The following is a 24,883-nucleotide window of genomic DNA, read 5'->3' on the forward strand; positions in this document are numbered from 1 at the left end:
CTTTTACAGACAAGCGGTGAAGTTTGAAGGGAGATAATTGACACACAATATTGTTTTCATCCTTCAATTTAAATTTTGTCCTGATTCATATAGTATTTTTCTTGCATTGAAATTGTTTTTGAGTGGAATCAATATAACATAAACTAGGACAAGTGATATCTCATGAGTTTTAATTAAATAATATGTACATTAACAAGAACATGTCTCTGTTACTTTCAGTGTTGTTATTTAATTGTGATACCAACCCCTGTAGAGCTGTATCAGTGTTTTCAGTGTTGTTATTATTTAATTGTGATACCAACCCCTGAAGAGCTGTAGAAGTGTTGTTATTTAGAGTTTTTCTGTAATTTTCAGTGTTGTTATTTAGAGTTTTTCTGTTATTTTTAGTGTTGTTATTTAATTGTGATACCAACCCCTGTAGAGCTGTAGAAGTGTTGTTATTTAGAGTTTTTCTGTTATTTTCAGTGCTGTTATTTAATTGTGATACCAACCCCTCTAGAGCTGTAGAAGTGTTGTTATTTAGAGTTTTTGTGTTATTTTCAGTGTTGTTATTTAATTGTGATACCAACCCCTGTAGAGCTGTAGAAGTGTTGTTATTTAGAGTTTTTCTGTTATTTTCAGTGCTGTTATTTAATTGTGATACCAACTTCTGTAGAGCTGTAGAAGTGTTGTTATTTAGAGTTTTTCTGTTATTTTCAGTGCTGTTATTTAATTGTGATACCAACCCCTCAAGAGCTGTAGAAGTGTTGTTATTTAGAGTTTTTGTGTTATTTTCAGTGTTGTTATTTAATTGTGACACCAACCCCTGTAGAGCTGTAGAAGTTTGGATCCCACAAACAACTGACGAAGAAGTCTTACAGATTGTACAGTTAACTCTTGTAAGTAGCTTATAATAATCTGATTCTAGAAATACTTTTGAGAACTATAAATCTTAAAAGTTTCATTAACCAAAAAAATTCAAGAAAATGATACTGTGCAAAAAATAGTATGGCAGTAGTGAACTGTTTATAAAGTTTTAATTGGGGTAGAAATGAACAATATTCTTATTTCAAACTGAATTTTTTGATAATTATTATATCTCATTATACCCCCGCTTTAAAAAAGGGCGGGTATACTGTTTTACCTCTGTCTGTCCTTCTGTCAGTCCGTCAGTCCGTCAGTCTGTCCCATGAATATTTTTTGTCGCATTTTTCTCAGGAACTACAATACAAGGATTTCTGAAATTTGGTTTCAGGATTTATATAAGTCAGCTATACCGTGTGATGCATTTTCAGATTCATCACTCGACAACTTCCTGTTTACTGAACACTTGCATATTTTTACACTATTAATATTATCCACTTGCGGCGGGGGTATTATCAGTGAGCAGTAGCTCGCAGTTTCACTTGTTGATACCATTGTTTGTCTGTACAAATATCTCTTGTTTCCTTACTTCAGTTTGGTGAACCAAATGATATGAAACTTATACACAATGCTTATTACCACACACAACAAGTTATGTTCAAATTAAGGGGACACCAAGTTGTACTGTTCCTGAAATATGTCCTTTTATAACATTGTATTTATTTAGAAATGAATATATGTTAATTGAAATTATCTACTATGAATTCATTATTGTTCGTTGGATACCAATTTTCGTGGATTTCGTGGATACAGTGGAACCACGAAATCAAATGTTCAATGAAAATCATCTTTTCAATAGGCTTTGTATATAGAGATTGACAAAATAACGAAATCCAATATCCACCAATATGCAAGTTTTCAGCAATCCACGAAAATTGAAACCCACGAAAATAAATGAATCCACAGTAATTTATTATTATTAATGTTTATGACAGGCTTATGAGAAGGAAGAGGTCATGGTCACAGATACAGTTATTCTGGGAGGGATGCGTAATGGTCAGGTAATGTAGAAATGTTTTTAGAGCTAATTTCCTAATGCTTGTAGAGAAAAACTTTAGTTGGCTTGCTTATTTTGTTTGTAAAAGCGTTTACCCAAGCTTTGTAATTAAGATTGACATCTTCAAATAATATGTATAGGCATATATAAACCTGTATACATTATATTTAAATTTGTTTGGATGTTATCCCACTTACAATTGTACAATATACATACAACCAAAGCAAGCATGCTAACTAAAGTATTGCTCTACATGCAGTAGGAAATTAGCTGTAATGTAAAAATGCTCATGATTTTCAAGGAAAATTACAAAGTTAAATAATGAAAACTATTAACTGTAGATTAGAAAAATTATTGTGATGTGTTTAGTTGATTCAAAGACGAGGACAAAATCAGTTTCAGGAAAATGAAAATTTGCCTGTATGATTTCAGTAGTTATTTTCCACCATAAAATTGCTGCAAATGCATAAAGTAGATTTTACATTTTTGCCAGTGATCAAGGAATCGCATGCTGATTGCACGCATTTATTTCTAGATTTTAGAGTAATTAATTAATTTTTGTTTGTCTTTCAATTCATCAATGGGTCTCTATGTTTTAAGAATCGTTAAACATGTTAAATGGAGAGAAAAATCCATTTTTGTTGTTAAAATTTTAACAAAATAGATTTTAGCTTGAATATTTGAATACTTGAGTAGTAACTGTGGATTCATTTATTTTTCGTGGGTACCAATTTTTGAGGTTTGAGAATAACTTGCATTTTCTTGGATATTGTTGTTTTGGCATAGATTGCATGCATTCCTTTAGAAAATTTGTATTTCTTTGAACATTTGAATTTATGGATTACTTTTACCAAAGAAATCCATGAAAATTGGTATCCAAAGAATATTCATGAATCCACACTGTAAAATATTTCGAAAAACAGAAGATAATAAAATTTTTGTTTCTGACCTATATACTTTCGTCATTTCAGATTTGCCTGTTGGAAGCTGAACAGTGTGTGATGATAAAAAATGTCCAAGCCCATGTCGGCACTATCACCTGTATGGAAGGGGCTACAGATATTGGTGTGACCGGTTTCAAACTACTTGAGACCAATAGGAAAATGGCAACCGGTGGAGACGATCTATTCATCAAAATCTGGGAGATTGGTGTCAAAGCTAATGAATTGTTTGATAGTATATTTATACAGCTTTTGATAAAGGTATGAATGCCAGACATTTAGATAAGGTATGAATGCCAGACATTAAGATAAGGTATGAATGCCAGACATTTAGATAAGGTATGAATGCCAGACATTTAGATAAGGTATGAATGCCAGACATTTAGATAAGGTATGAATGCCAGACATTTAGATAAGGTATGAATCAATGCCAGACATTTAGATAAGGTATGAATCAATGCCAGACATTTAGATAAGGTATGAATGCCAGACATTTAGATAAGGTCCACAGATAATTATAGATTATCTTTGATTATCTCAACGAGATTGATTTTCTCGCTTGAGCTGGTACAGTGAGAAAAGCAATCGAGTTGAGATGACCAATGATAATCTTTTTATCGCTATTTTACCTATGACGACGTTGTACATTTCATGTCAATTTCGTTAAAAATGCCACGTGGCTTTAGTTGCTAGCGATAATTTTTCCATATCAAGCGAGAAGCATGATATGAAAAGTATCACAAAAAATGCACAAAATAGCGATAAAATATATAATCACAAGTTCCAGTCTGGTCATACCCAAATAATTCAGTCCCCTCCCCTTCGGCCTTGATTGAGTTCACCACTTGTGAGGGCTATGATAAAATCCAAACATCCATGATTTTGAACTTCAATACAGAGCCAATCAGCTGCTAGCCTAATGTTATCTAGATTCGAATTTCCCAAGCTAATTCCAAATGATGATTATTATGCCCCACCTACAATAGACATGATAGAAGAGGAGCATTATGTTTTCTGGTCTGTGTTTTCGTTTGTTATCGTCCGTCTGTCCTGCTTCAGGTTAAAGTTCTTGGTCAAGGTAGTTTATGATGAAGTTGAAGTCCAATTAACTTGAAAGTTCGTACATATGTTTTCTATGATAGGATCTTTCTAATTTTAATGCCAAATTAGAGTTTTCACCCCATTTTCACTGTCCACTGAACATAGCAAAATGATAGTGTGAGATCTGTGTACTGGGGACACATTCTTGTTATTGACTGGGTCAGAGGATATAACTTCTGCATTATTCCTATTAATAATTTTACAAAAGTAAAAGATTTAAGTGGCAATTTTTTTTTCAATTGAGTATGGCGTCCATTTTCACAAACTGGGTATAGGGGGGGGTTGAGATCTCAAAAATCATGTTTAACCACACTGCATTTTGCACCTGTCCCAGGTCAGGAGCTTCTGGTCTTTGTTAGTCTTGTATGATTTTTACTTGTAGTTTCTTTTATATATTTCTGATTCTAGTGTGATGTCCATTACCACTCAACTAGTACACATTTTTGTTTAAAAGCCAGCTGAAGCCCACCTCCAGGTGGGGGATTGTTTTGCTGTGTTGAAGACTCCTTAGTGGTGTTTCGGCAGTGTTTTGGTCTGGTTATTATCTTTTTGACACATTCCCCATTTCCACTCTCAATTTTTATTGAGTTGACACATTCCCCATTTCCATTCTCAATTTTTATTGAGTTGACACATTCCTTATTTCCATTCTCAATTTTTATTGAGGTGACACATTCCCCATTTCCATTCTCAATTTTTATTGAGTTGACACATTCCTTATTTCCATTCTCAATATTTATTGAGTTGACACATTCCCCATTTCCATTTTCAATTTTTATTGAGATTCCCCTTGAATGTTGAGTAAATAATCTTCTGACAGTGGCAGTCAAATTTTTGTTGTATTTATTTAAATTCAATTGAGAAAGAAAGAAGAAACAATTATATTTTAGAAATAAAGATTTGATATCTGACAAAAGTTTATTATGATTAAAAAAAGAAATCCTCAAAAAATTCTACAAAATTGATATTTTTTTCTAGATACCTTGTGTTGGAATGCCAGAGCACATTTGTATGTATGAGAACACAATTAGTGTGTCCACATCTGATGATTCAGACAAGGGGTAAGTTTTGTGTAGTGATGACAGAGGTAAATTTTGTGTAGTGATGGCAGAACACATATATATATATGTATGAGAACACAATAAGTGTGTCCAAATCTGATGATTTAGACAAAGGGTAAGTTTTGTGTAGTGATGGCAGAGGTAAATTTTGTGTAGTGATGGCAGAACACATTTGTATGTATGAGAACACAATTAGTGTGTCCACATCTGATGATTCAGACAAGGGGTAAGTTTTGTGTAGTGATGGCAGAGGTAAGTTTTGTGTAGTGATGGCAGATGTAAATGTTTTGTAGTGGTGGCAGAAAACATACGTATGTATGAGAACACAATTAGTGTGTCCACATCTGATGATTCAGACAAGGGGTAAGTTTTGTGTAGTGATGGCAGAGGTAAATTTTGTGTAGTGATGTGTAGATGCCAGAGCACATTTGTATATATGAGAACACAATTAGTGTGTCCACATCTGATAATTCAGGCAAGGGGTAAGTTTTGTGTAGTGATGGCAGAACACATATATGTATGTATGAGAACACAATTAGTGTGTCCACATCTGATGATTCAGACAAAGGGTAAATTTTTTGTAGTGATGGCAGAACACATATATATGTATGAGAACACAATAAGTGTGTCAACACCTGATATTTGACACAGGTGGTAAGTTTTATATAGGAATGTTCAAATAACGGACCACTTTGATAGCTCAAAATCAGTGAATTTGAAATATTTTTGTAAAAATTTTACAAATTTTGAGAAAAATATTGAATGTACTTGGTGAAATCTAAAGTAATTAAAAAAAAACTTCAATTATGACGAAATTGTTCTTGTGCTAGGATTTCAACAAAATGTATTTCAAGTTTTTCCAAAGTGATTGCATATGCCAAAAAAAGAAGATGGTGTCCAAACTTTTGTTATGCTCACATGTGAGTTATTCTGTATTTAACCTTTTTTGTTTATTTGTTTAACAGGAAGTTACATATGTATAGATTAGATGGGCAGGAAAGTAAAGAAATACAGATTACAACACTTCAACATACACAGGACGAAGATCACACTGAACATGTGAGTATATATTATCAGTCTTAACTTAACGTGGCACCTTACACAACAGGGAGATAATTCTGTAAAATCAGCTAAACGTTTTAATCATGTTGCATTGTAAAGGAAATATTAAGCTTCTCAATGATCGAAGTTGGTGTTTGTCAAACTTTCATATTTTCCCCAATTTTTTCCAAACAATGTGTCTGGTTAAAATTTTTTGAAATTTAATTTTGTCAAAGGTCTAGTAAATATTTTGTCAAAATTTTATGAAAATTAAATGAACCAAATTAATTTTAGTCAAGGTGATAGGTACCACCTGAAATGCTACTCAGAACATGTTTATTAATTATTCAAAACAAAACAAAACAATGAAGTGAAAATTAACTACTATCGATCCTTTTATTTTTGTGGATACCAGTTTACGTGGATTGGCAAAAACTTGAATCATCTTGTCTTTTGGATTTTGTGATTTTTACCAAAAATATTGCATATATTCATATAGCAAAGGAGTAGGGGAAATAAGGCCCTTATTTGGCCCAAAAATTACTGCAAATTTCTATAGTTACTGAAAACTTGACTAAGGTATACGGGACTAAGAAAACCAAAACATATTTGACATCGAACAAGTTACCTTGGCAATAAATCATGACTTAAAATGTATATTTTGTTATTTTTCGTGATTTTCCTTGTTTTTTCATCAAATTTTTAGTATATTTTAGATTGAAAAAGTATGTGCGCACCCAAGAAACAACTTTATATTTGGTGAGATTATGCCAGTAGTTATAATAAAGCTTCTGTTAAATTATTTTGTTGTTTCTCGGCTGCGCAGGATGTTTCCACAACGGAAACAAAGATAGAAAACTGCATAAATTCTGTATTTTTCATCGTTTTGGGGAAAATAGTACACATTATGACGTAATTGTGACATCATCAGATAAAGATTTTTAAGTTTTTCATTTATATTTCTTGACTCTATGCATTTTTAAACATTATGTGCCAATTTGAAATAGTTATCAAACATTTTATTTTCTTGGGCCAAAAGAAGGCCTTAATGCCCCTACTCCTTTGTAGTTCTTTGAACATTTAAATTTGTGGTTCTCTGTACCAACCAAATCCACACAAAATGAGTATCCAACAATTAAAAATGGATCAATCAACAGTAGGCTAAACCTAAAGTTACAAATATTTAACATTGGAATATGAAAATGTCCGATGGCATGATTTTCTGTTAGAGATGGTAGCAGCAGGGACGTATATAGGTCCTTGGTAGCAGTAACATTCTATTACAAAGAAAATAAAATTATTGGTAGTGCTGTATAAATAAAAATAATAAAAATCCTGTCCCCTCCCCTTCTCTTGCATTTTTCCCTTAAAAGCCAAATACTATTTATTTATAGAAATTTGCTATCTGACAAACACATTGCCCCACATACAACAGGCTCGTAGCCAGGAATTTCCAAAGGGGGGGTTTGTTGGACTCACAAACTCGACTTTAACAGTCACAATTCGAACAGAACATTGACTTTAACAGTGCTTATTTGTTTTCAAGGGGGGGGGGGGGTCGTTCGAACCCCCGAACCCCCTGGCTACGGTTATGTACAATAGCAAAGTGGCATTATTATTTTTCTGTGTTTGCGTCCTTGTTCGTCAGTCCATTTTCTGTTCATCCATCTGTCCTGCTTTAGTGTTAAAGTTTTAGGTCAAGACAGTTTTTGATGCAGTTGAAATCCTAATCAACTTGAAAGGTAGTACACATGTTTCCTGTGTTATGATCTTTCTAATTTTAATGCCATATTAGAGATTTACCTCCATTTCCCAATCCACTGAACATAGAAAATAATAGTGCAAGTGGGGCATCCATGTGCTATGGACACATCCTTGTTCCCCTTTTTTCAACACTCATATTTGTAAATAAAAGCTTAAGGGTTTTGTAAATAAACTATATAGATTAGACCGTTGGTTTTCCCGTTTGAATGGTTTTACACTAGTAATTTTGGGGCCCTTTATAGCTTGTTGTTCGGTGTGAGCCAAGGCTCCGTGTTGAAGGTCGTACTTTAACCTATAATGGTTTACTTTTTTAAATTGTTACTTGGATGGAGAGTTGTCTCATTGGCACTCACACCACATCTTCCTATATCTAAATGAGTTCTTTTTATTTTCAGATAACCGCAATTGATAAATGCCCTCTGCTGGGACTGTTTGCTACTGCTAGTGAAGATGGTTATATTAAGGTGAGTGTGGAATAAGAAGATATGGTTCTTTTCATAAAATATTGCAACTAAAATCATTAGTTTTACTGAAAGGTTCATGACCATGTTGAAGGCTGTACTTTGACCTATAATGGTTTCTTTTTACAAATTGTGACTTGAATGGAGAGGCGTCTCATTGGCACTCATACCACATCTTCTTATATCTAATTAGTCACTGGACATTTGAAAATTAGTATAATAGTTGTGGAGTAGGCGTTTTGATAGAATGGAAACTAGCGAGGTTAAAAATTTTCATCTCGGTGATTTGAAAAAATATCAAAGTATAATAGTTTTATTGTAAGGTTTACTTGGTGAATTATGATATTGATAAATGACTGACTTTTTGCACCGATAAAGAATGATTACCAAAATATAATGCATAGTCCTAATAGTAGCATTAAACACCAACAATTAATCAATAGACTTACAATAGACATCTTATTATTGAAGTGCCATGAAAGTTGTTTAAGTGAAGATTCTGACTTTTAATTACTGTGGATTCATTTATTTTCGTGGGTACCTATTTTCATGGAAAACAGAAAACTTGTGTGAATATTTAATTTCGTGTTTTTGCAGAGGTTTGCATACAAGCTAACCTATTGAACATTTGCAATTCTTTGAACATTTAATTTCGTGATTGACCTGTAATCATGAAATCCACGAAAATTGGTATCCAACGAATAATAATGAATCCACAGTACCCTAAATTCAGCCTTGAGTAAATAAATGTTTGTAATTATACAGATTTGGAATCGTCACAACCAGTTGATCCGTGAGATGGGTTTTGGTGAACCTATGCATGGTCTGTGTTTTGCTAATGTAAGAGGAGATATATTGATAGGATTTCAAAACCATATCTGGTGAGTTCTTACACAGTCAAGTCTGTAATTCTATAAAGTGAACCAACACCTGAAGTAGTAATTGTGTGGTAACGTAAAAACGAGTGGATACCACTGGGTATTCACAGTTGTCTTGAAATAAAAGAATATGTGTCACAAAAGACAACTACACTCAGATACCGTATAGCGGGTCATTTTGGCGGGTGTAAAATTTCGCGATTTTCATTGAATAAGGTATACGAAAACTTTTGGCGGTTATTATTTTGGCGGATTCAACATTTTTAACATTGCCTTTGCATGTACACTTTTAAATTGGCGGAATTTATTTGGCGATTTTGTTCTATCTGCGAAAATAAGCGAAAATTTACACCCCGCGAAAATAACCCCCTATACGGTATTTTACTGCATAGTTTTAATGGTCGACATGTTTTACCTATAGATAGGCGTCATCAGGACAATGTTACATATAAAATTTACAGTGAGGTGCATTTCTTGAGGTTGAGTGGCTAAACGGAAGTGTAAATATAATGGTTGTTATGTTGACGTTATATAAAATGAAATTGAAAGTGTTACAACATGGTCAAGTCTGTTAATTTTGATCATCAAAGAAGTATTTGCAGCTTCCAGCCTCAATTTTAGCCAAACTTAATCAACACGACGGGTGCCGCATGTGGAGCAGGATCTGCTTACCCTTCCGGAGCACCTGAGATCACCCCTAGTTTTTGGTGGGGTTCGTGTTGTTTATTCTTTAGTTTTCTATGTTGTGTCATGTGTACTATTGTTTTTCTGCTTGTCTTTTTCATTTTTAGCCATGGCATTGTCAGTTTGTTTTAGATTTATGAGTTTGACTGTCCCTTTGGTATCTTTCGTCCCTCTTTTCTTAACTTTGCAATACCTTGCACAACATATGTTATAAATTCAAAAATGTGTTTGATGTTATTCATAATTGCAAAAAAAAAAAAAACTTTTTAGATTTTGATAGATTAATATGTGTTAAGCATTTCCAGAAAACACAAATACTAATTTATTATTTGGTCCAATATTCCTCAATTGCAATAATAAAAGCGATCGAAATTTTCATAATTTTCAATATTCTTATGATCCTCATATTCGATATTTTCCTTTATAAGTACAGTAACATCAAGTCCATAACAGCACATGGTATAATTGAAATGTATTAGTAAACAACTGATTACGATATCAGATAACATGCATTTAAATGTTTCTTTGTCAGTAAAATCAGATAAAGTGATTGACGGACACCTATCAGTCCAAACGATCAATCAGTTTAAATATCTAATTGTAATCGATAGATTTATATATGTTATTTTGATATGAAATGTCAAAACTACACATGGTTTAAATATATCATGGAAAATTGTTTATTATTTTATTATGACTGGGAATTTAGTTTATCAATTTACACAATTTAAATACAAAATTTGATTGAAAAGGAAAAAAACACAAAAAAAACCCCATATTTTTCATGGAAATTTATAAATATTTTTAACTTTTTCCATAGTGATAATTGTTTTATATATGTAATATTGATACATTAAATGCAGTGTGCCCTTATTTGTTTGTTCTATTTATTCTAGGAAGACATTTAGAAATTTATTTATAGATAATATAACTATATTTATTTATTACAATAAATAGACAAAAAATGTTAACATGTATAATATGAAATTTCATTATTCTATAAATTTCAATTTAGAATGGTTGATGACATTTTAATGGTAAATTTAAACTCACTGTATTACTAGTACTTCTTGTTTAGGAATGTGGGTTGGGTGGGGATACATTACAGTCTTAATTGATACAGTGAACTAATAAATGTATATATTTGTTTTAATATTTTACTCAAATTACAAGAATAATTTATATGAATTTGTAAAAGTCTGGTGTAGTTTTAAAAAAAAGTTTGATTTTCAGTTTTTGAGAAGACTGATTTTCTTCTTCAAATCATTTAATTATCAATTGTAAAATATGTTTTTTTTGGATTTCAACAATTTTTAGATATAGAATATAGAACTGTTATTTTAAAATATAATAATCTATCGTTTTCAAGGATTAATTCATTTGATTAAGAGGTAAGATGCATGCCTTTAATGTTTAAATGGTGGTTAGTTTAGTATAGTGTTAGACATTGTAAAATTATTGTAAATTCAGAAATTGTTGTGATATTTTTATTATTGCGAAATATGACAGGGTTATAATCGCAATAATTTAAACTAGCATCTTGAAAATTTTATATGAACTAAGGTTCAATTTTATGTGAGAAGGTTTGGATCCATTAAAACGTTTAATCCCGCTGCAAATGTTTGCACCTGTCCTAAGTCAGGAATCTGATGTACAGTAGTGGTCGTTTGTTTATGTAATATATACGTGTTTCTCGTTTCTCGTTTTGTTTATATAGATTAGACCGTTGGTTTTCCCGTTTGAATGGTTTTACACTAGTAATTTTGGGGCCCTTTATAGCTTGTTGTTTGGTGTGAGCCAAGGCTCCGTGTTGAAGGCCGTTCTTTAACCTATAATGGTTTACTTTTTTTAAATTGTTATTTGGATGGAGAGTTGTCTCATTGGCACTCACACCACATCTTCCTATATCTATAAACAGGATTTTTCTTGATTTCTCATACATTAGAATTGCATTGTAATCTTGAATGACAAAATTGCAATAATAAATGCACGCAATAATTTCTTAACAGTTATTAAGAATGGAGTTAGAAGTTGCAAAATTATATGAGTTGAATAATTATAAGTGTTTCTTGAAGCTTTTATAAATCAGAAAAGTTGATTCATCTATTTACCATTACTTTTCAGTGTTTAGGAGAAATATTGACTTGAATGATATTTGAGTGTACACCATATTAATTTTGTCAAGAAAAAAAAATTCTTATAACTTGTAAAAATATGGTTATGAAATTGATTTGTTTAAACTAAATTTAGTGACTGCTAGAATGAATCAGCAGTGCATATGTACTAAATTCAGAAATTAATGTTAGGTTTTTATTATTGCTAAAAATGCGAATGAGTTATAAACGCAATAATTTAAACTCGCAATTTGAAATATTTTATATGAATTAAACAGGATTTTTCTCAAAATCGTAAAAAAATAAAATCGCCTTTAAGTCTAAAATGACAAAATCGCAATAATAAATGCACGCAATAATTTCTGAATTTACAGTACTAAATTTATGCTTATGTACATGGTGGAGGACTATATAAATATGAGCTGCTTCGAATAGAAATTGTCCTTTTGCAAGATCACGTACACTTCATGTACATATATACAGCCTTTGGTGGATTTTGGAACATTCAAATGCGAAATAAAAGATGAACTTCCCAACGGGCTTATTTTGTAGGGTTCTTATAACAACTAAATTTTCAAATAGTCACAGACTTTGCATAGAGATTTTGTCCATTATCAACCTAACATAAGTTAGCATATACATGTATTTATATTCATTTACATAAGGTCGGATTCTATTTAACGCAGCTGAAAGAGAATGCCATACAGTTGACGTATATCCTTATAAGGGCTATTACTGTGAAAGTACTTTAATTCGTGGGTATCAATTTTCGTGGTTTGAGCAACATTTACATGTTCGTGGGTTTTTAAATTCGTGGATATAAGTTTTCTAAAAAAAAAAATTAAAAAAAATTAAAGCCTTTAGACACGAATAGTCTGGATTGAAGGAAATTGCAAAGTAAACATTGAACCGTGTAAATCCTAGTGACAACACTAATTAACCCAAGATAAAGTGATCAACAGATTAGAGACCATGCAAGGTGTTAATTTGGCCATAAACATGTCACCTAAAGAAAACAGCAACATAAACAAATGCTATAAACGTATCTTAAATTGTCAAATGATTTTTATCATAATCAAGCCCAGCATGAAATTATTATTTCCCACGTGTACGAAAACTATGAGGATATAAAATGAACACTTTATCATACTAGCATATCAATACTGGAAATCAGACTTTCATCATCAAAATTATTTTTTATGAAAATTAAAAGATCAAGTTGTACAGGTTAGGTTATTAAAGATTAAATGAGTATAATCTTGCATGCAGGTGTAGTTCTGTGACTGCTATTACCGTAAAGTATTATCCGATTTGGCGTTATTCTTTATATCGTATCAGTAGTCAAACCTTTGAGTCAAACCATGGAAGTAATATTACTTCCATGGTCAAACCTATATGGGGGTCTTTCTTGACTTGGTTTGGACAATGGTTGTTTTATTTCGTTGGACACTTAAATTCGTGGATAGAGTCATCCACGAAAATTGGTACCCCACGAATAAAAGTACTTTCACAGTACTCAAAATGAATGTGCCAGATACATGAGATAGGAAAGATCTTTCAAATTGCCCACTAACAGTTATTTTGCACAAGACAAGGGGATATGCTACATCTCTTAATATTCTTTTGGTTTAAGGAAGAAAGTTTTAGAATATTCCAATCAGTTTGTTTCATTTTAAAGACATCTTATTGCAAATATAATGTAGAATTCAGAAAGATTATTGAAAATGTTGTTTTCTTAGCTTTAAATTAAGATTTTCAACTTTATTCATATAAACAACACATAGTGTGTTTTGTGTCCATTACAATCTAGTGTTATAAAGACTAAGATTTTGAGTGTGCTTTGTGTCCATTACAATCTAGTGTTATAAAGACTAAGATTTTGAGTGTGTTTTGTGTCCATTAAAATCTAGTGTTATAAAGACTAAGATTTTGAGTGTGTTTTGTGTCCATTAAAATCTAGTGTTATAAAGACTAAGATTTTTGCATGTTAGTTTTCATCATTAGTTTGACTAAGCTCTGATGTATATTCTCTCTTACAGTACCATTCCATTGACAAGTTACTTCCCAAAGAATTACTTAGAAAGAATTACAAGACAAGAGTTCAAGGTAAGATTCTTAATTTCCAATGCATTTTTGCGCAATTTGATAGTCAGAAGCCTCTAGCCTTTGTTAGTCTTGTATGGTTTTAATTTTAGTTCATTTATGTTTTGGAGTTAGGTGAGACATCCATTTTCAATTTCATCTAGTGCACTATATATTTAGGGTCCAGCTGAAGACCACCTCTGTGTGCAAATTTTTCTCACTGCCTTAAAACCTCATTTGTGGCCTTTGGCTGTTGTCTGTTCTTTGGTTGCGTTGTCTATTCGACATATTCCCCATTTCCATTCTCAATTTTATTATCAACACCAAATTTTTTCATATTTGGATGAAATTCCAAAAATTCGACTTTTTAACCCAAAATGTCTAAAGGGTGAAAAATTCAATAAGGCTGAACAAATTACTTACACTAATGACGGCCATTCAAAATGTTTTTGTACATAAAACAGCATTTATGTAAATAAAAAAGTATACAAGTATGGCTTCAATTCTTAGATATTCTTTAAAAATTACACTTTCATCCTGGTGTTCAAACTAAGAAAGATAACTCTTGATTGCAAGGTTATGAGCTGGAAATATAAAAGTGGTATTCCAATCCTAGTAAACCGGGACTTATCGTCAGCTGTCTGAAGTGTGAATCCTGGTACGGATTTGTCAGTGAAAGGGTTAAAGTGGAGGCTATTAGACCTGTTGGTGACCTTCTGCTGTTTTTTTTTATTTGGTCAGGTTGTTGTCTCTTTGACACATTCCCCATTTCCATTCTCAATTTTATGCTCTATTATGTTCACCTTGTCCATCCATCAGTTTGTTCAATAAATAGTTTCTCAGAAATTAATTTAATATGAGTTTGAGAAGGACTTTATATTTGTTCAGCAACTCAACCATGATGTTAACTTGTCAGATCTGTAAAAAAATTGTTTGGAAAGTTTCATGCTTGAATTATGTTTTGCAGGATGAAGTCAGAGAAAAACCTTTAGCTTACAACCATAGAATCAAACCTTGGTAAGTACAATCTAGTTGGGCACATTCTTACAACCATAGAATCAAACCTTGGTAAGTACAATCTAGTTGGACACATTCTTACTTGTTAAATATTGTTGCCTAAGACGTAACCCCTCCCCCCCCCCCCCCCCATCCCAACTCCCCTTTTCCCAGTTTTATTTATAACTGTAGGTCACTTTAACCTCTTTTTTTTTTAAGATTATGTTATTATTTGAAGTTGAACCCTCAAATGCAACATTTTACTAATATCCCATAATAAGTTGCTGTATAAAAAGCTAAATAATTATTATGCCCCACCTAAGATAGGAGAGGGGCATTATGTTTTCTGGTCTGTGTGTCTGTTGGTTCCTCTTTCCTGCTTCAGATTAAAGTTTTTGGTCAAGGTAGATTTTGAAGAAGTTGAAAGTTCAATCAACTTTTAACTTAGTGCACATGTTCCCTATGATATAATCTTTCTAATTTAAATGCCAAATTAGATTTTTACCCCTATTTCACGATCCACTGAATATAGAAAACGATAGTGTGAGTGGGGCATGAGTGAACTATGAACACATTCTTGTTTTTTTTTTTTATTAAAATATCATTGCATATATTTTTAAATATATTTTATATTTGACCTAGTGGCATGCTAAAATATTTTTTTTTATAGAATTCTTTCAATATTTGTTCTGTACTTGTCTTTTTAAAGGTTTGATCCACAAGCCTTGCCAAAGTTTTCTCTATTGCATATGAACATAATTTGTCTATTCAAAGGTTTGATTTACAAGACTTGCCAAAGTTTTCTCTATTGCTTACCAAAAGAATGGATAATATATTTAATATTTGTCTATTCAAAGGTTTGATCCACAAGCCTTGCCAAAGTTTTCCCTATCGCTCACAAAAAGGACAGAAGAGAAGAAACCTGTTGAAAAAGAAGATATTTTAGAAGATTTGGAATTATCCCCTAGGGTACCTCCTTGTAATCCTGATATTAAAATTGAAGAAGTTATTGTGAAGCAGGATTTTATAGAAATACCAGCTGTAACTAAAAGTTTTCAGGCATCGTGTAAGAAATTTTGTTTACATTTTATATTGTTTATGTTTTTGCTTACTGTTGTTAATTTAGAAATTATTGAATTATTGCGCAATGTTTTTATTATAACGAAATAATTTAAACTCACATTTTTAGCTCACCTGGCCCTAATTATGCAAAGCCAAATAGTTGAAAACCAAGAATGTTTAAGAACAGAAACAGTTGAAGAGCTTTATGATTAATAATCTAAAAATAATAGCCAAATCTTTGTCATATTATTGCCCTTTAGGCCACAATTAAAAAATATTTTGGTTTGCCCAAACCCTACCCAAAGGTGGAGACAGTGGGTAGGTAGGTAGGTAGGCATTTTCTTCTTTTTTTCAAAGAGAGAAATTGAGGTATCAGGTGTTTATTAAAATTGAGAATGGAAATGGGGAATGTGTCAAAGAGACAACAACCCGACCAAATAAAAAAACAACAGCAGAAGGTCACCAACAGGTCTTCAATGTAGCGAGAAATTCCCACACCCGGAGGCGTCCTTCAGCTGGCCCCTAAACGAATATATACTAGTTCAGTGATAATGAACGCCATACTAATTTCCAAATTGTACACAAGAAACTAAATTAAAATAATACAAGACTAACAAAGGCCAGAGGCTCCTGACTTGGGACAGGCGAAAAAATGCGGCTGGGTTAAACATGTTTGTGAGATCTCAACCCTCCCCTATACCTCTAATCAATGTAGAAAAGTAAACGCATAACAATACGCACATTAAAATTCAGTTCAAGAGAAGTCCGAGTCTGATGTCAAAAGATATAACCAAAGAAAATAAACAAAATGACAATAATGCATAAATAACAACAGACTACTAGCAGTTAACTGACATGCCAGCTCCAGACTTCAATTAAACTAATTGAAAGATTATGTCTTCATCATATGAACATCAGGCACAATCCTTCCCGTTAGGGGTTTAGTATCATACCATCATAACATATATGAGAAGAACATAACCCGTGTCATACCAACAACTGTTTTTAGAATAAATGTGTTTAGTTCCGACTCAAAGACCTTATCAGTGACTCAATATTAACGCCAAAATATGCAATCTTTAATGACTTGACAACAGTATCGTAATTATATCCCTTCTTAATAAGTCTATTCAAAGGTTTTGTAAGTTTCTGAGGTGAATACTGACACCTTTGTGCTTTATAAAGAATATTTCCATAAAAAATTGGATGTGAAATACCTGAACGTATAAAAAGTCTGCATGTTGAGCTATATTTACGAATGATTTCTTTAAACCGATGATAAAATTTAGTAAATGTTTTGACTCAATAAGTTTGTGATATTGAAAACCCTGGTGTAATAATTTTTCAGTAATACATAAATTTCTCTTGTTAAAATCTAAAACATTGTTACATACACAAGCGAATTGTACAAGTTGAGATATATAAACACCGTAAGATGGTTACAAGGGAACGTCACCATCTAAAAAGGGATAATTAACGATAGGAAATGAAAAATCATCCCTTTTATCATAAATTTTAGTATTCAGCTTTCTGTTAGTGACTCCAATTTCTCTTTTTGAAAAAAAAAAGAAAATGCCTACCTAACTTCCCACTGTCTCAACCTTTGGGTAGGGTTTGGGCAAACCAAAATATTTTTAAGTGTGGTCCAATTAATTCTGTTTTCAACAATTTTTATTTCATTGTTGCCCCACAAAAGGAAAGAACTTGTACATTTTTCTTCAAAGTTGTTCATCTGACCTAATTTTTTCCATCTAGATGTAAAAGAAGTTCAAAAGGAAAGTCATAAAAAAGAAGAAAAGATAGCAAGACACACTGGAAAGAAAGACGAAGAGGGTAGGAACTCTTATTATTCTTTGTTTTTGAGTAAAGATTGCATGAATCAATCAAAAACTTATGTTACTGATTTGAAATCTTAATCTTCCAAGGCTGATCTCTTTCTTTTTGATACACGCAAGTATAGTGTATTAGTAATAACATTCTATACATCTTATCCATGGAATTTTCATGGAGTCAATCAACCTTTACAGGGAGATAACTCTTTTTTATCACATCCATAACTCTTTTTTATCACATTCTATTGTTTACGCAATAGTAATCTTCTCTATGATAAATATAACTGTGAGTCCAATGGAAATTTTTAAATAAAGTGTGTAGTTCAATTATTTTGAATTTTTTTATATTTTTGCTAAGTGGTCAAAGTTAACATTTTGTCAAAATTTTATGAAAATTAAACCAGACATGCAAATTAATTTTGAGCTAGGTGCATGGTACCACCTTAAGCAGTCACTCTTGATAAGTTCCATAAATGACTGCTTGGGAGATGTGATCATAATTGGGACAGATTATTTTAGTGTTTCCAATCAGTAGAATGACCTTCTTCAATAAGAAATGGAAAATTACCAAATTGGCGGTTTTGTGCACTGAAACCACAGCAGAATCTCAAATGACGACACACAGAAACAAATGTCATTCAGTTTTGAAGAAAATCAAGCATCAATGGGTTTAAAGGAGACAAAAATGATTTTGTTTGTAAAATCATGCTCTCCGGTAACGCTATCATAATTATTACTTTAAAAACACAATGTGTACACAGCTGAAAGAATTTCAATTATAAATGTACCGTATAGCGGGTTATTTTCGCGGGTGTAAAATTTCGCGATTTTCATTGAATAAGGTATACGAAAAATTTTGGCGGTTATTATTTTGGCGGATTCAACATTTTAACATTACCTTTGCATGTACACTTTTAAATTGGCGGAATTTATTTTGGCGATTTTGTTCTATCCGCGAAAATAAGCGAAAATTTACACCCCGCAAAAAATAACCCGCTATACAGTATTTGTTCCTGTTTTTTCCAGATTCAGTATTTGATAGAGGTTATTCAGCTCCGGCACCTGTACCTGCTAAAAGGATGAGGATAGAAAAAGCAAGGGAAGAGAGAAGTATGGAATAAAAAAAAATAGATTTACTTTGAATTAATTTTATTTGATTATTTTAAATCTACAGATTTATCAACATATATTTGTTCCTCCTAACAGAAGTTCCACTACAAACTTTGTTATAAAGAATGTTACAATACCTGAACAAATATTCTATGCTATTTATTCTGTTACAAACATTTACTGTTACAGTAATATTTATTCCCGTCAAAATGATATTCCAGAATATTTTTTCCTTTTGGAACTTATATTATGAAGGAATTTCTATTCCGTTACAGTTTGAGGTTGCAGTTGGAAGGCAAACGCTTGAATCTGACAGATAAAGGTCAATTTGTCGACAAAAAAAGGACCCGTATGTAAAAGGTTTACGCCCACAAACAGCGCCACCTATAATTTTGTCTACGGCATCTTTGAGAACGATGTCCCGTTCTGTAGTAAATTAAAACATTAAATTAACTAAAACATATAAAAGTAAGTGTAAAAAACATATTGAAAGATATATTTGCAGATGACTGGTTATGCATGATACGCTGGCAATGTGCGCAATGTCCTTTAATCGAAGATTGAAAATTAGTTTGTTTCCTACGTCAAAATGGCGGATTTCAATGTTTACATTTTTTCCTCTATTTATAATCTGACACAATTTCATATCCAATCATTTATTAGCAATTTTATTATTGATCTTTGGAGATCATCCAATTAGATTTGCCGTTAGAAAGTGGCTATACGTTACCAGCCATCGTTACAAAGTAGCCATGTGTTTTGTGGGGATACCTTGGGAATGTTGTGTATTCAAAAGTTACGGTAAAAATCAATGTTTTCTTCATTATATTTCCATGCATACACAAGTCATACCACCAAATCCATTCTTTACAGACCTCATAAGGTAAACAGACATATTTAGCTGTCTGCTTTAGCAAAAATTCGTGTAAATAAGGCCTGATGGGTCGTTTTGAATTCAAGTACAGCCGACAAACACGTGGTAGATTGTTTATGTTTGACAGTTTGCTTTACCTTAATTGCACGTCGATGTTACATATATACTTAGCAATAACCTTTATCGTGTTATACTTTCAAGAGTTATATAAAACATCTTGTCTAAGAAACTGGTCAAGCGAGGTGCAGGGACTTCCTTTACTAGGTCTTTAAATAGTGAGGGTGCAATGTGATGTTTACAAATTACCATATTTACATTAAAGCATTTTTTTTTGCATTTGATATATTTCATATACATGTACATTTTATGTACACAAAGAACAATAGAGTAAATAAACATGCATGGATTTAAGACATTTAATTCCCACCCTAGGTATAAAATTTTATACTCATTATACATTGGAACAAATAGAGCAGATTGCAATTGACATTATTATGTATTAAATGTCTAAAATCCTGATTGATGGGGCCAAATCCTCAACATATTTTTTTCTATAAAGTATACAGCAGCTCCTCCAAGGATTAGTAAGGGAATACTTTACATATAGTCCAATGGCTAAGTCCTGTCTTTTTTGTCTCTGATTATTCCTTATTTATATTATCATTTCTATTATTCTCTTGTACATATAGTAAGACAAAAGCTATTGGTACTCTTATTTTCCTCATTTGCCTGAAAACAATGGAATGTATTCATTGTTGATGTATGTAAAGTGACTTGTAATTTAACTGTCACTGCTAACAGGTACTTGGACTCTGGTGATAAGTTTCTAGACTGTTATCTTATTGGCAATTATACCATATTTAAATGTCAGTTTCCCCTTTATAACTTTTAAAGAAAAGAATTAAATGACAGTATAATAAGTTGTAAAAAATTTGAAATGTTTAGCACAAGTGCAAAATTTAATTGGCATATTCAAGAAAATCTAGAGATATTGAAAAATGTTGCAATTTAAAATAAATGTTTTGCACTCAGAAAACTATAAATATAGTACAGATATTGTTTTAATTAAGACTTTGAGAATATTTGCCTGTTTAATAATCATGATAATAGAAGATATAATTGTTATACCCTTTTTTTCTAATATATGTGTGGCCCTGGTCTGGCTGTGGTTTAAAATCTAAGAATGGAGTTGGTTATATTCATGTTTATCTGATTTATATCAACATTATTGTGTCAATTATATAAATCATTGTAACACATTACTTTGCTCTTCATGGCCTTTTTAATTGGAATAAAATATCTTATCTTATACCACATCTCTTTTATTTTAGTACTAACAGGTTAATTTTAAAAGCATTTGAAGTAAGTGAGATGTTGACAAGCTTTTATATAGTCCATGATTGTAAATACAGATAATATCATGAGTTTTTTTTATAAAAGTAAATAATGTGATTAAATTGATTATCTCAATTAAAAGAACTGACATTCTTATTTGATACTATGAGATTATTTCTAATATCAGAATAATAAATATCTTATTGTTGTCCTTTTTACAAAAAAACATTAACATACTTAATTTAAGTCAGTTTTATTTTTGTCTATGACTACTATAACATGGGAAGTGGCCGTGCAATCTCTATGTTATACATTGTAGTGTTCTCAGGTTTTTGTTTTTCAATTGATTATGCATTTTAGAGCAGGTAAGTATGAATTTGGATTAAATTTGAAGTTGATTCAGTATATTTTATGATATAATACCACTATTGTATTTTAACAAAGCATTTCCAAACTTTATTTACGGGTCAGCTTTATAGCTTATTATTCAATCAATAATTTAATTGAATGCACTCAACAGTTGGTTGCAGGACTATTGAATTCAAATATAAGAAGAAGAAAAATAAAGCAAAATTTGAAATAATACATATAATAGGAATTATGATGAGAACTGCATGATATCAGGTTGCAATACAGCTTTTGCTCAGTTATCTTTGTGTTGATTATTATGTTCTAAATCCCTTTCTGGTTCTTTGGGTTCAGATATTTTCTCTTGATTAAGGCAAGCAACATAACTTGTACATCTTATAAAGGTTCTTATCTCAGGGTGAATCCAGACAATTTTAAACATAAGTGGTGGTATTCTCAACCAAGGATAAAAAGGAGAGTTAACTATATGATCCCTGATTTCAAATGCATTAATCTTCCATAAAAGAGGAGGTCACCAGAACCCCTGGGATCCACCACTGTATCTTAAAGGAGGTACAATAAAACAAGCATTGTACATGTACTTCTGTCCACTGCAAATTCATATTATTTTCATTCAAAAGTATAAATGTTCACAATTTTAAAGACTATATTTCCTTTGTTTCCATATTCAGTTTGCTTTCATGCAATGAAAAGTTCAATTCTATTGTAACACAGGTTCTACTGACAACTGATAAACCCCTCTTGTATCCTTCTATCTACCAAAAGGGTGTTTGAGAAAATACAATAAGTCCAAGTTCAGAATTTTCTTCTTTGGAAGTGTTCAATAACCTGTAAGTACTTGAAAAAAAATGTCATATTCAACCTTCCCATGACTATTTTAATGTTACAACAGTAGAGGAACATAGAATATTGAAAATTTACTGAAGAAATTGCCGAAATATATCTGCAATCATTAATTTTACTCGAATTTACTGTTGTGAACTTGCAATATCCTACGATGCGCGTACCGAGTTATCTCCCTTTGATCTCCGCTTCGCAACGAATAATCTGACACAATTGCGTATCCGGGGTTTTTGTGATCTGATAAAGTATTAAAAGAAGCAAAAAATGGTTTTACTTCATATTTTATACCCCTCAACACGTTACCAAACCTATTTGAGGAATTATAAAGGATTTTCCGTGGACCTACGCAAATTTTCAGAAAAAAAGTTTCACTTCACTCGTGAATTTATAACATTTTTACAACACTTTTTAATGATAATTATATAAAATAAGGAAGCTTATTCAATCTAGAATTGAACTCTTTGGTTTTTATCAATGTACGAGTACAAATAAGACAATACGAGTCCAAAAACCACGATGCGTGCACGTTTACCAAAAATCGTAAACTCTGACCTTTTATCACGTGACCAATGTCTTGACCTTAGAAGCCATTAAATCGTTTGCCGTTCAACTGTTGCAATAAAAATTATAAAAACTTAACATGACAAACATGAAAAAGACAATGGTTTAGGAAAAAACATCAAAGATGTAATTAGATAGTACATATTTGAAATCATACATATCTACTTGTTTCAATCTTTCCGCAGTTGCTATCTAGCACTTTGAATTAAAGAGACAAAATAGCCATCACATTTATTGTATCACCTGTCAGTGCCCTGCATATATTTGATGAAATGTTCAATCAAGCCGGTTCTGAAGGAATGGTATATAAAAGAGAATACTGTAATTTCAGAAATTAATGCGAGGTTTTTATTTTTGCCAAAAGTGCGACTGAGTTGTAAACGCAATAAAAGAATTTGAGTAGGCAGCTTTTTTCTGGGTAGGTAGCGTTTGGGCAAACAAACTTATTCTTTTTTAAATTTTATGGCCTTAATTGTATTGAGTTCTTATAGTGATTTTGATGGTTATATTTTGTTACAGGAAAGAGTGATACACTGTACTATGAGAAGCTATCCCAATGGGAACGTGACTTGTTCAACCGAAAGCCAATAATAGCACCAGACGGTGAGTTATCAGAGATGTGTTTGCTTTAGAATCAATGTTTTTTAGCTTATCTGGCCCTCTGGGCCAAGTGAGCTTTTCTCATCATTTGGCGTCCATCATCTGTCGTTGTCCGTCGTCGTTAACTTTTACAAAAATCTTTTCCTCTGAAACTACTGAGTCAAATTTAACCAAACTTGGCCACATTCATCATTGGGTATCTAGTTTGAAAATTGTGTTCAGTAACCCACAAAACCAATCAAGATGGCGGCCATGGCTAAAAATAGAACATAGGGGGTAAAATGTAGATTTTGGCTTATAACTCTGAAACCAAAGGATTTAAAACAAATCTTACAACAGGTTAACTTGTTTATCTAGTAAATATCTATCTGCCTTGAAATTTTCAGATGAATTGAACGACTGGTTGTTGGGTTGCCATCCCCAAAAGGTAATTTTTAAAGAAATTTAGCCGTTTTTGGTTATTATCTTGAATACTTTTATAGATAAAGATAAACTGTAGACAGCAATTATGTTCAGCAAATTAAGATCTACAAATAAGTCAACATGACCAAAATCGTCAGTTGACCCCTTAATAAGGAGTTATTGCCCTTTATAGTAAATTTTTAACAATTTTCATTAATTTGGTAAATTTTGTTAAGTTTTTACAAAATGTTTTCCTCTGTAACTAAAGGGCCAAGAGAAAAATTGTAAGTAGCAAAAATGATCAGTAAAGTGTGATCTACAAAAGCATCACCATCACCAAAACACAATTTTGTCATGAATCCATCCGTTTCCTTTGTTTTATATGCACATAGACCAAGGTGAGCGACAGACTCTTAAGAGCCTCTAGTTTTACTAACCAGATTTGTGGTTAATGTTGGTTATTGATTTGGGGATGTACGGCAGTCAGGCAGGCGGCAACCAAATGTCCATGCAATTATTCATGAACTGTTTAACCAAAGCTTTTAAAATTTTAATATGTCGTTATTGACAACAAAATGAGGGTCAAGTTCAATAATGTGGATTTTGACTTTTACCGTTCAGGAGTTATGGTTCATGAAAGATTGAAAAATGGGGTTTTCAGTCGTGACTGTGCATTTTCTCATGAACCATTCAACCAAAGCTTTTCAAATTTTAATATGTCGTTTCTGATGACAAAATGAAGGTCAAGTTCAATAATGTGGATTTTGACTTTTACCGTTCAGGAGTTATGGTTCTTGAAAGATAAAAAAATGGTGTTTCCATTCATGTTGTTGCATTAACTCATGAACCATTCAACCAAAGCTTTTCAAATT

The 24,883-nt window shown here is 32.0% G+C and overlaps 1 protein-coding gene across 3 annotated transcripts in view; it reads left to right on the forward strand.

Annotated features, from left to right (window-relative positions):
* LOC134695011 (uncharacterized) overlaps positions 1–24,883 on the forward strand; it is a 101,439-nt gene that overhangs the window by 23,083 nt on the left and 53,473 nt on the right. For all 3 annotated transcript variants that reach the window (XM_063556145.1, XM_063556146.1, XM_063556147.1), the window contains exons 18-30: positions 778–878; positions 1,839–1,904; positions 2,872–3,102; positions 4,921–5,003; positions 5,969–6,062; positions 8,204–8,272; positions 9,035–9,150; positions 13,985–14,051; positions 14,995–15,044; positions 15,881–16,089; positions 17,841–17,918; positions 18,944–19,027; positions 23,529–23,612. In XM_063556145.1, the coding sequence (XP_063412215.1) occupies positions 778–878; positions 1,839–1,904; positions 2,872–3,102; positions 4,921–5,003; positions 5,969–6,062; positions 8,204–8,272; positions 9,035–9,150; positions 13,985–14,051; positions 14,995–15,044; positions 15,881–16,089; positions 17,841–17,918; positions 18,944–19,027; positions 23,529–23,612 (1,332 nt within the window). The remainder of the gene's footprint in view (positions 1–777; positions 879–1,838; positions 1,905–2,871; positions 3,103–4,920; positions 5,004–5,968; positions 6,063–8,203; positions 8,273–9,034; positions 9,151–13,984; positions 14,052–14,994; positions 15,045–15,880; positions 16,090–17,840; positions 17,919–18,943; positions 19,028–23,528; positions 23,613–24,883) is intronic.

Source organism: Mytilus trossulus, chromosome 13 (assembly GCF_036588685.1).
Source record: "Mytilus trossulus isolate FHL-02 chromosome 13, PNRI_Mtr1.1.1.hap1, whole genome shotgun sequence".
Lineage (NCBI taxonomy): Eukaryota > Metazoa > Mollusca > Bivalvia > Mytilida > Mytilidae > Mytilus > Mytilus trossulus.